At 39.3% G+C, this 11,806-nt stretch overlaps 1 protein-coding gene across 2 annotated transcripts in view; it reads left to right on the top strand.

The window, feature by feature from the left end:
* The first annotated feature begins 59 nt into the window (after positions 1-59).
* sptbn5 (spectrin, beta, non-erythrocytic 5) overlaps positions 60-11,806 on the top strand; it is a 43,052-nt gene continuing 31,305 nt past the window's right edge. Inside the window, exons 1-6 of one of the 2 annotated variants that reach the window (XM_060880227.1) lie at positions 60-202; positions 1,513-1,638; positions 9,672-9,839; positions 10,004-10,120; positions 10,276-10,433; positions 10,530-10,758. In XM_060880227.1, the coding sequence (XP_060736210.1) occupies positions 1,513-1,638; positions 9,672-9,839; positions 10,004-10,120; positions 10,276-10,433; positions 10,530-10,758 (798 nt within the window). In that variant the 5' untranslated portion in view covers positions 60-202. The remainder of the gene's footprint in view (positions 203-1,512; positions 1,639-9,671; positions 9,840-10,003; positions 10,121-10,275; positions 10,434-10,529; positions 10,759-11,806) is intronic. The other variant, XM_060880226.1, reaches the window with a different exon arrangement.

Raw genomic sequence — 11,806 nt, 5'->3', positions numbered from 1 at the left:
CCTTTATCCCTCTCGAATTTACAGAGTCAGGTGAGAGATAGTTGCCCTCCCTGTCAATCTACTACTTACTGTGGCTTCAAAGTTCAGTTCACTGCTTCACTGATCAGGCTGCAAGAAGGAGCGCGAGTAAAATCATGACTGTTTCTACTTCTTAGACCGACGCTTTGCTTAGGCTGAGAGCTCAGAATTGGACATTGTGAAGGTTTGTTGGGAAAAAAAAAATTCGGTGAACTTCAATTTTTATTATTTTTTTTTTATTACTAGTATCTATAAAAGGAAAATTGCATTGGTATGTTTAGATATATATGTATTTGTGTACTTTACCTATAATGCAGAACATCTTGGATCACACTTTTAGAATTTGACCATTTTAGATCATTAGATCAAAACGCTTATGTCGACATACTGTATCTATAAATACTAACTGTCTATACTATACTATAATACTATACTGTACTATACTGACTATTCCTTCCATTCCATTATATTAAGATATAGTGTAAAATTAGGATATTATGGATGAATGTTCTTGTTTTTGTTCACACCTTATAAGTCTTATTTTAATGGCTACCTGCCCTTATCTTATTTTAATGGCTACCAGCTTTAAATTTTTTGTTGACTCGCCTCAAGCCTGGCTGTAAAAGGGGTAAAATAAAATACCAGGAATTTTTATTGTCCTTTGGGTCAATTTAAACCTGGAATGCAGAATCACAGATGTAATGCAAAAAAGAGACAGACGAATTATTATTTTATGTAAAAAGATATTGATGATAATGTATAATATAATTATTATAATGAATTAATATATTACTCCATTAATATAATTAACTGTAAACAAGATTCTTTATTCCACTGCAGTGTAATTTAAATGCTTTCGATTTAGGATCAGATTTCACCGTACATAACTTTGATGAATAAAAGTGTTCCAATTTTTTATTAAAGTTCATTTAAAAATTTTAAGTAGGCTTAGATTCTGAAATCGTCGGTCATCATATAGGTTAATATGTAAATTTTACCAACGACAAATAACATTTTTAATAACCTTTAATGATAATAATCAATTGCTGCTGATAGTGTTGCACTGGGTCTTCAGCTCATGCTTGTTTGTGGAAAATAACTTGTATAATGGAAATCGAATCACCTTTAATGTATATTCGTCTACACATTAAAAAAGCAAAATGTACTAAACAGACCTTGTTTCTTGTTGATGTTAATGTATTATGTGGACACTTTACTGGAGCTCAGTGAATTACATTTGCTTCTGTTCAAAAGGCTTAAGAGTGAAGGCCTCAAATGCAGCGTGAGGTGTGAAGTTTAATAATTAAGCTCATCCTGTGATGTAATGTAGGGGTAATAAATTCATATGTTCACTATTTAGTGTGAAACTATAATATTGTAGCATGTGAAGAATATCTGACCTACGAAAGTATCTGAATCAGTAGCAATAAGTGACATTGTATAAACTATTTTTAAACAATACTTACTTCTGTGAACTTTGCTGTGATCTCACAGATGTCTGAGTCGGCAGACGTAGATGAGTACGAGCATGGACGCATTCGGGAGCTGCAGCAGCAGCGCATGGCTGTCCAGAAAAAGACTTACACTAAGTGGATGAACAGCGTCTTCTCAAAAAATGGGGTATGAACAAGATATGAGCCACATCTTACATGCCCATTTTCATAGGCAATATTATGCCTAACTTAGAAGCAAAATGTATGAATTGTCAATTGTAAGATTAATGTGTTCATTTGAACAAAAAAACATATAAACATAGCCAAATTACATATTCTATTGATTTTTTAATTGAAAAGAAATGAGCACAACCTTTGCAGCAAAAAAGAACCCCTTCAAATGTCCTCTTTTATTAATTAATAAAATGTGAATAAGACTGGACAAAAGACCTTAATTGATTCATTACATGGTCAAGAACAGTCATTAAAAGTAAAGAGTCCAGAGCATTATAAATTCTCTGACTCTCGAAAAACCTAAAACTTCTGTGGGATTCTTTAATCAGCTGACTGGAACGCTGAAAATGAGGCTACATGGCATACAAAGAGCAAGGCTATGGAAAAGCTCAAAGCACTGCCAGCTCAAAATGATGTTATGAAACGCCAGTTAAAGGGAACTGTGGAAGTCAAAGCAAGACCAAGACGATTTCATATAGAGCTGCCTGTGTGCTGGTTAGAAAGTTAAAGCAAAATCCCCATATGACCGCAAGGACTTGCAGGAAGCTTTTAGCTGACACAAGAGTGGAGGTGCACCATTTTACTGTGTTGCTTGCTTGCACAAAACATGATCTGGTGTCATCAGAAGAAATCCTCATCCATAAATTATTACCTAGCCAAGCCAGAGGCATTCTGAGACTGAAAATGGAACTCTTTGGCATCAGTCAGGAAAGGCTTGCAAACTGCTGAGCATGGGATAAATCCATTATAGTTTGGTGTTTTGTGTCAGCCAGTTCCACAGGAAACATCACATATTATACAAATACTTTTTCCTTTATTTCTTAAGTTATAACCCTAACCCTAACCCTATAGACAGTGTAATTACCTCTTTTCACTTCTAAAAGCAAATGTGCTGGAGTGTGCAATATTTTCCTTATAACTGTATGCACACCTAAGTACATCCTCAAGATGTAAAGTTTTTACACCGATCCTTTATCTTCTTTACTAACAGAAACTGCTCAGTAACACATGGAAATGATGCCACTTATCTTTTTTGTCATGATAACATGGTAATTATCTATAGAGATATAACGTAAACAAACACTAGTTTAGTCTCGTGCCTCCGGTTTTCCTTTGATCTAATCGGCCACATTCACACACGACGACTACAGTATAATTCATGTTATCGTAACTTACATGTATGTCAGTAAACGTACGTATGTACTCAGTACGTAAATAAGCAGTGAAGTTTGTTGCTAGAGGTTAGAGGTATATAATGCGAATTAGAGGTATATAATACATTATATAATGCTGTGTTGATTATTATGCAGTTCACAAGGAGGCGTTGTCACGTGCAGCTTTACAGAAAGAAATGTGGATTTGTATCCCTATTAAGCAAACTAGAAATAACAGTGACAAACTTCCTGATTCTAAAGGAACCCATCCTCTTCTGGATGACACCTGATTGTTGGATTATATGTAAATCTTTTTAGTATACATGTGTAGAAGAGTAAATTTAAACAGTACTAAATGTTTTGTAATGACATGCAGTATGTGCAGTCCCAGCATGAACACAGAAGAGTTTTTATGATAACAGCAGCATATACTACATTACGTATTGTGTACTACAGTATACAGGTGAGATTATCCCCTGAAGCATGCATCCCATGGCATTCCTTTCTGTATTATACATGTAAATAAGGACCGTAGCTCCTCCAATGCTGAAGGTTAATCGGAGTGAACCTTTGACCTCTTTTGTAAGTTCAATTATGTAACCCTCTGGTGGCATCTTAGTGAGGAAGAACATAAAACAAGGAGAGGATATAGCTTGTAACTCAAGGTCTTGCATAAACATTTCATCAATTCTGAAGCCAGGAAGGATGCAGACCTTGCAGTGGGTGTCAACAGTAAATGCTGTAAATAAGCTGTCATAACAGCAACAAAACAAATAAAGAATAAGTGATTTCAGAGTCAGCTCTATCGTCAATTCTGCTATATGTACAGGACATACAGAGGGTTCAAATTATGTTTCTATCAGTCCTACAATGCAGCAAGGAAAAAACAACAATAACTGTAAAATATTGTTGTGGAATTTCCGAGGTTAGAGAGATTTAAAGAATAAAGTATAACACTGGTAGACACGAGCAAGAGTAAAAAGGTTACACAATTTATTGTGCTCAGCTGCGCAGCAGGACCCAACACTCCACATGTAGCATGAGGGATGAAGGGCCAAGATCATTGATTACATCAAGGTTTTATAGACAGAACTCAAGAAAACCGAAGATATGTAAAAGCAAAACATCATCAATCATTGGCTCAAAATTACCTCATGCATCTCCTGACCAAGCTAATCTGACCAGGCCAAGGTCTTCTAGAGGACTTATTGGACATTGTTCAACCCACTGATGACAATGTCAGTCTCTGGTCATGACGCACACAGGGTACAAGCATAGAAGGACAAAGCCTTATGAACATCTTAAGATTAGAAATTTCCACCACAATATATATATACATATATAGACATGTATACACTATCTATATACATAAATATAATCTAAATATGAATGCAGAATAAATATAAATGAGTGTGCACACACACATATACACATATTGTGCTCAGCATAAATAAGTACACCCTGACAGATTTATTAGAAAAACCTCCATCTGGCTTTAAAATTAACAATTGCTATGGGATTCTATAACAATAACATATTTTTACAAATCTGTATCAGCATCCTGACTACCAGATGAATGAAACTGTTCTTCAGCCTGGTGGTCTCCCAGATGGCAGAAGACTGAAGAATTTCTGTATGGAATGGGTGGAGTCATGGGGGAATGTGGTAGTCTAGTGGGAACGGTGTTGGACTACTGATCGGAAAGTCTTGAAGTTAGATAAAAAATGTAACTTGCTCTGGTTAAAGGCATCTGCCAAATGCCATGAATGTAAATGGAATGTTTGGGCAGGACGGGTGTTGTACATGTCCAGGAGAGAAGGGAGAGGGGCACTAATGATCTTCCTAGCTGCCTTTACTCTGCACCGCAGGGTTTTCCTGCTGTAGATGGAACAAATTCCAAACCACCTCATAATGCAGCTGGACAGGCTGCTCTCAATAGTGCCTCTGTAGTTTCCATAATGGGTACTGGGGCTCTGGCTCTTTTACATTTGTGGAGGAAATAAAGGCATTTCTGAGCTTTCTTGGCTAGTGCTGAGGTGTTTCTGGTCCAGGAGAGGTCCTCATTTATGTGCACACCCATAAACTTGGTGCTGAAAGCACAGTTGATGGTCAGAGGAGGGTGTTGGGCGTGTGACCTCAGGAGTTAATAATAATCTCCTTTGTCTTCTTCACATTTAAGGAAAGGTTATTGTCACTGCACCACATGGGCAGTCAGCTCACTTTGTATCAGCTGCAAACTTCACAGAGAGGTTGGTACTGAACTTTGCTGTGCAGTCATGGGTTGGCAGGATAAGGGGCTCTGCATTCCCCTGTATTCAGTGTGATGTTACACCCTGTGTGAAAGTCTGTGCGAAAGTCCAGCAGCCAATTACACAGCAAGGTGCTCAGGCCCAGATGTTTGATTGTCTGTATTAATTGCTGTGGGATGATTGTGTTGAATGCTGAGCTAAAGTCTTTGAACAGCATTCTCACAGATGAGTTCTTTCTGTCCAGATGGGTGAGATCTGTTGTGTAACTGTTTAAAGCAAAGGACTTCATCATGATGGGTGCCAGTAGAGGACATCTCTAAGATCCTCTGCACAGTCCTTCAGCACCTGACCATGTATATTGTCTGGTCCAACAGCTTTGTGCATGGTGGTGTCTTCTGCACAGGTGTGGTGTTGTTCGACTTCAAAGAGTGCAAAGAATTTATTGAGGTCGTTTTCACAGATAGATTCATTGTTACAGGTTTGTGGTTGGAGGTTGTAGTGTGCGATGGTCTGCCACAGGTTGTAAGTTGCTGCCTGCTTGAACGTGGCCTAGTCTGTGGTGTCAAAGCAGTCCTGCAGTTCTGAGGAAGCGCCTCCTGACCACACTCGTACCTGCCTCTGAACTGGTTTGGTGACATTTACCGGTCTGTATGCTGGGGTCAACAAACCAGTTCAGAGGCAGGTACGAGTGAGGACAGAAGGCGCCTCCTCAGCACTGGAGGACTGCTTTGAGAAAAACAGACTGGGGTATGTTCAAGTAGGCAGTGATGAGCTAATTAATTCACTAAACATGCTTCACTGAAATTATTGGTATTACTATATATCAGCAGATACTACTTCCATTTACTTTTTTTCTTTTCACTTGATTGATTTTATTGTCATCCATTCTTTCATCTTAATGGTATAATCAAGACCTTTAAATAGCACCTGTCTAGTGATATTGGAAACATCTGTACTCTGCACTCCCCTGGACACTTGTACAGGAGGTGGGAGAAAGGAGGATGGTAGCTAAGCTATTATTATTGATGAAAAATGACTCTTGTCAAAGGTTTCATCTTTGAGCAGCTCCTTCATTGACAGACTGTTACATCCTAAGTGTCTTTAGGAGAGAGATCATTAATCCCTGCTGCTAGTAGACTGTATTAGAGGTATTAAAGGATCGGTAGACCTCTGATTAGCGGTGCTCCCAGTGAACCAGTCAAAATTATGCACACTATTATGACTGTTTTTTAAACTGTGCAATAGCAACTGTTCAATAACACCATTTTCTTTTATATTTATATTTTATTTTTTTATTGAAAAATCAACAATCACAAATACAAGGATGTACAGTGATGCCTCGAGATAGAAGTGCTTTGACATACGAATTTTTTGAGATATGAGCTGTGATCCGACCAAATTTTTGTCTTGATATACGAGCAAATTTTTGAGATACGAGCATCCGAGCCGCCGCCGACGAAACAAAGTTCCCCAACAACCACGTGTGCTCTGTTTCCCGCGTCTCAGCCGGTTAAAGCCGCCTTTCCACTGCGCACGACAAACGACTGCCGATAAACAGGAAGTCATTCATTTCCTATGGAGAGTCGCAAAGGCGCTGCGTGAGGTGCCGACCATCTGCGGATCCGTAATTTTCGGATTACGACTACACCACATCTGATATGCCGACCGGACAGGTTTTTATTAAAATGACCGGCAGATGTTAGTGAGGAAAGAGTGACAAAAAAAGGCAAAAACAAGTGAAGAGAAAAGCGATGAAGGAAATTAAGCAAAATTAATGTAAAAAAAAAACAGAAATTGTAATTAAGTTCAGTTAAGTTAAGAGAATTTCAGTTCTGTCAGGGCCACTTTGTCAAAAGAGAATTTATTAGATGATACGCATACAGTTAGTGTTGGCGGCATGGTTCTGTTCTGGGCAAGAATCCCCGTGCCCGTCCGTGCGCATGCGTGGACAGAGCGGAGAGAGCAGTGACTAGAAAATACCCCCGTATAACAGAACCACTAATCATGCATAGAGTTAGATATGCTCCTTACGCGTTTTTGGAAAGTAGCTAATAAATAAATGAATGAATGGATAAATAAATAATTAGAGAGAGGGAGAGAGAGAGAGAGAAATGTGTGGAGATTTATGACGTAAACTGGTACAACGAACACAGGTTTCGGCATGGTGGAGTCGGGGTTGGAGGAGGGAGTTTAAATCACAGCAGTAGCGAAGCGCTAGAGCTGCTCTATGAATGGGAATTTAAATGGTCGGTAATATGGATGTCGTAACCGGATTGGTGCGCGTCGTGGACAGCTGATTAACAGCTGATGCACGCTTGACGACGTGGCCTGCCAGAACTAACGTGATGCTTGAATTAAGTTCGTTAATTTTAGTGAAGTTTAGTTAAGTTCCATTTAAGTGTAAAGTAGCATTAAGAGTGTACAGTAGCGAGTAAGTGACCGAAAGCGAAAGTGTACGTACGAGACAAAATTCCTCCTGTTTACTCCTCCCTCAACCTCTGTGCGCATCTTCCGTAAAGTAAAACCAGTTTATTTTTTTAACATTCTCTTTTATTCAATTCTCTTTTAATACAATATTTGTCATTTATAAATACAGGTACTGTACATTTTTCATATTCAAAACATAAACAAAACAACTGGAGTGGAATTTTGCGAGCTGGAACGGATTAATGGGATTTCAATTAATCTAAACGGGAAAAATTGTTTTGAGAGACGAGCAATTTGAGATACGAGCAAAGTCACGGAACGAATTAAACTCGTATCTCGAGGCATCACTGTATACAGAAATTCTCCATTTTCCTTTTTCAAACAACAAAGAGCAAGCACCCCCACCCCACCCCGCCACCCAAAACAAAAACAAACCCCCAGACAAAGACACACACATACACACACACACACGCACGCACACACAAACACTCCACATCCTCCTGTTAAAACAACTGAAGAAATGGAAGAAAGGTTATGCATACAGTCCAATTTTTGACCGAATTAGAACTTTAATCAGGTAACACCCGTAGTCTCCTAAAGTAAGAAATAACAGGTTGCCACTTGCAAAAAAAGGTATCAGTAGAACCTCTCAGTGTATATTTTATTTTCTCCAACTTAAGAAAGAACATCAAATCCTTAAACCACTGAGAGATGGAGGGACATCTTATTACTTTCCAATGTAGAAGTATACAACGTCTGGCCAACAAAGATGAGAAGGCTAAAACATCTTTGTGTACAGAACTCAGTGATACTGACTCATTGGTAATACCAAATATAGCGATCAGTGGGCATGGCGTCAATTGCACTTCAAATATGGAGGACATAATCCTGAAAAAACCTGTCCAGAATGCATGTAATTTTGCATAGTGGCTTAGTGGTTAGCACGTTCGCCTCACACCTCCAGGGTCGGGGTTCGATTCCCGCCTCCACCTTGTGTGTGTGGAGTTTGCATGTTCTCCCCGTGCCTCGGGGGTTTCCTCCGGGTACTCCGGTTTCCTCCCCCGGTCCAAAGACATGCATGGTAGGTTGATTGGCATCTCTGGAAGATTGTCCCTAGTGTGTGATTGCGTGAGTGAATGAGAGTGCGTGTGTGTGTGTGTGTGTGTGTGTGTGTGTGTGTGTGTGCCCTGCGATGGGTCGGCACTCTGTCCAGGGTGTATCCTGCCTTGATGCCCGATGACGCCTGAGATAGGCACAGGCTCCCCGTGACCCGAGGTAGTTCGGATAAGAGGTAGAAGATGAATGAATGAATGAATGTCTACTTTATATTTTCATGTTTTTTTCTTCGATTCTGTAACATAGAAATTTCCCCATTGTGGGATGGATAAAGGTATATCTTATCTTATCTTATTTTACTCTACATACTGACGATGTAGCTCCTGCTGAACTAATCCCCCTACATCATGTCCACATTTCTTTTTATATTTGATCTTGTACAGATATCCTGTGTTGTTTTTCATTATTATTCTTAGCCAGAAAATACACACAAACACACATTTGTCTGAGCAATGCTAAAAGTTTTCCTATTTAGTGCAGAGAAGATCTGGTCAGATACTAAACTCCCATAGCTCTTTCTTTAGGGAGTGGTTGTCAGGCTCTGAGTGGAACCGGTACAAAGGGAGGAGCATGTGAATCAGGCTGGAATAGAGCATGGTGGCAACTAGCCAAATGCAATATTTAAACCTTGTCCACTGCTCCTGTGGGACAACACACAATACTTCCTGCTTCATTTAATCTTAAAGTCTCTGGAATACCTGAAGCCAGTTCAACCTGTTCTGTGAATTAATATGGGTTTCAGGTCTTAATAAGTCACTTTAATCTGACACAAACACTCACATATCAGTACTTTTCCAATACATTACTAAGGTTAACCTTTAATGTTGTCATTTTTACAAGCAGCCTTGTTCTAGGCATTTCTGTCCTAGCTTTCTAGATCTAGAGAAATGTGAAGAAATAACAGGGACATAATGTATGGCAAAAATAAAGGAAACCTACATGTTCCAAAAACTTCAACAAATTAATTCTACCTTTTATTCAGGGACTCATTCAAATGACTTGACTTGTGCTGATGAAGTAATAGATATTTCTCTGTTCAGGAAAAAGTTGTCCTGGAAGATGTGTACACAGAGCTCAAGACTGGGGTCCATTTAGTGCGGCTCTTGGAGCTCATCTCCAGGGAGAAGTTGCCCACTCCCAGTCGGCGCACCCTCAGAGTACACTGCTTGGAGAACAACAGCGTTGCAATAAACTTCCTCAAAACCAAGGTGCAATGGGCAGAATCAAATGATTTATTCTTAAACAAGAAGTAAATGATTCTACATCAATAAAAAGTCTAAAATAATTTCTCTTCTAAGATGTAGGTATTTTCTTTGAGAGAAAATCGTATTATTTATGATGGTCTTTAAAATGTATATTTCTTTCCTTTTAGATCCGAGTAGATTTGATTGGACCCGAGAACATTGTGGACGGAGACAGAACCTTGATCCTGGGCCTCATCTGGATCATCATTCTTCGTTTCCAGATTGGAGCAATTAATCTTGATGAGGTTGTGAATGAAAATACATGCATGTAAATCTGCTCACAAGTTCGGTTAAACAGAAATGCAAAAGTAAAGCGACTTCTTAGTTACCAGCTTGTGACTAATTATTGACATAAAAGTCAATCTGTTATAAAAGCTTCCTGACTCTGTTCTGCTTCCAGGAGAGTGGTGATGCCAGCTTAGCACGGCGTTCAGCCAAGGAAGCTCTTCTGATATGGTGCCAACGGAAGACTGCTGGCTATAACAATGTGGATGTTCAGGACTTTTCCAGGAGCTGGAGGGATGGACTGGCCTTTAATGCACTCATCCATGCTCACCGGTAGCGTTTATGAAAACATGAACATCACAATATATTCAAAAGCATGTATAGATTAAACTTCAACTTTGTTAAATCTGCAGTGGCTTTCTTTTCCAGGCCAGATCTTTTTGATTATAATCACCTTCATCCAGGTGAAGCTAGGAGGAACTTGGGACATGCATTTGGCCTAGCTGAGAGCGAGTTTGGCATCATGCAGCTACTTGACGTAGAGGACATAGTGGTTTCACATCCAGATGAGAAATCCATCATGACTTATGTCTCACTCTACTACCACTACTTCTCTAAAATGAAGCAGGGGAAAACCATCCAGAAAAGGATAGCCAAGGTCAGTTATTCCAATAAATGTCATGAAATAGACCTTAAAATGTGATTTTCCCAATCAATGGATCTAATATCAGCCATTTAAAATATTAATATTAATATTTAATATATGTGCAGTTTAGTTTTATTGCCCCTCATAACAGAAGTAAATGATTTCTTCATGAACTCGTTCGTCTTCATTAAGCACCATTTCATCACAGGGCACCACGTTCACAAACACGTACACACACTCCACTCTTTTATATCTAAGGGCATATATAGTAGGCAGTCCCACATTTAACACCACCTTTAAAGTGGAGGGGTAAGTGTTAAAGACCAGACTCTGGTGATTTGAAACAGTCATTCTTTGTTCTTTGCTGCTGTTCCACTATGCCACCTAAAGTAGATGATAATTAAACCCCTAAAAGTTTTAACGGCGCTTTGTTTACTCTACAATAACTGCGCTCTGTACTAAAAGAGACTGCGGATTATTGGATTTTACAGTAGGGCAGTTAGGGAGGAGCTCTGGCTCTAATCAGATAAGCATAAGCTCAGTCCTGGTAATACACACAAGTGAGGAAATAACTGTCCACCCTACAGAATAGTTAGCAAGACACTTAAATAGAGTTTACCATATTTCATTACATTATGACAGAAAAATACCTCTCAGCAGACAGTCGGAGGCCACCTGGCGGATCTGAGTTCAGAGGGCGGATGATTCTATTTTAGCGCTGGCCAGGGACAGGAGAGGTACAGTTGTGAGAAGTGTCCTGTTCTGCCTGTGCAGGAAAAGGTTGACAAGATTGCTTATCACCACATCCTTATGTGTGAATAGAATAGTACACTAGCTGTCACAGAGGTGTATTAAATAATGACGTACATGTCTGTTCAACAACTGAGCCAAGCTGAGTCAGAGTTGGGGGCATGTTGGTGTTGAAACCAGATGAGACAGACAGTGTGTTTGGATCCAGTTTGTCCAGCTAGGTCACTGCTGGGCAATGTCTCTCATTGGGAGTTTAAGTAATCAGTGGCTGAGATGGCAGACTATAAGAGAGGTCATTATTAAACCACAA

Source organism: Tachysurus vachellii, chromosome 10 (genome assembly GCF_030014155.1).
Source record: "Tachysurus vachellii isolate PV-2020 chromosome 10, HZAU_Pvac_v1, whole genome shotgun sequence".
Taxonomy (NCBI): domain Eukaryota; kingdom Metazoa; phylum Chordata; class Actinopteri; order Siluriformes; family Bagridae; genus Tachysurus; species Tachysurus vachellii.
The sequence above is the reverse complement of the archived record's forward strand: the minus strand, read 5'-3'. Positions and strand labels throughout refer to the sequence as shown.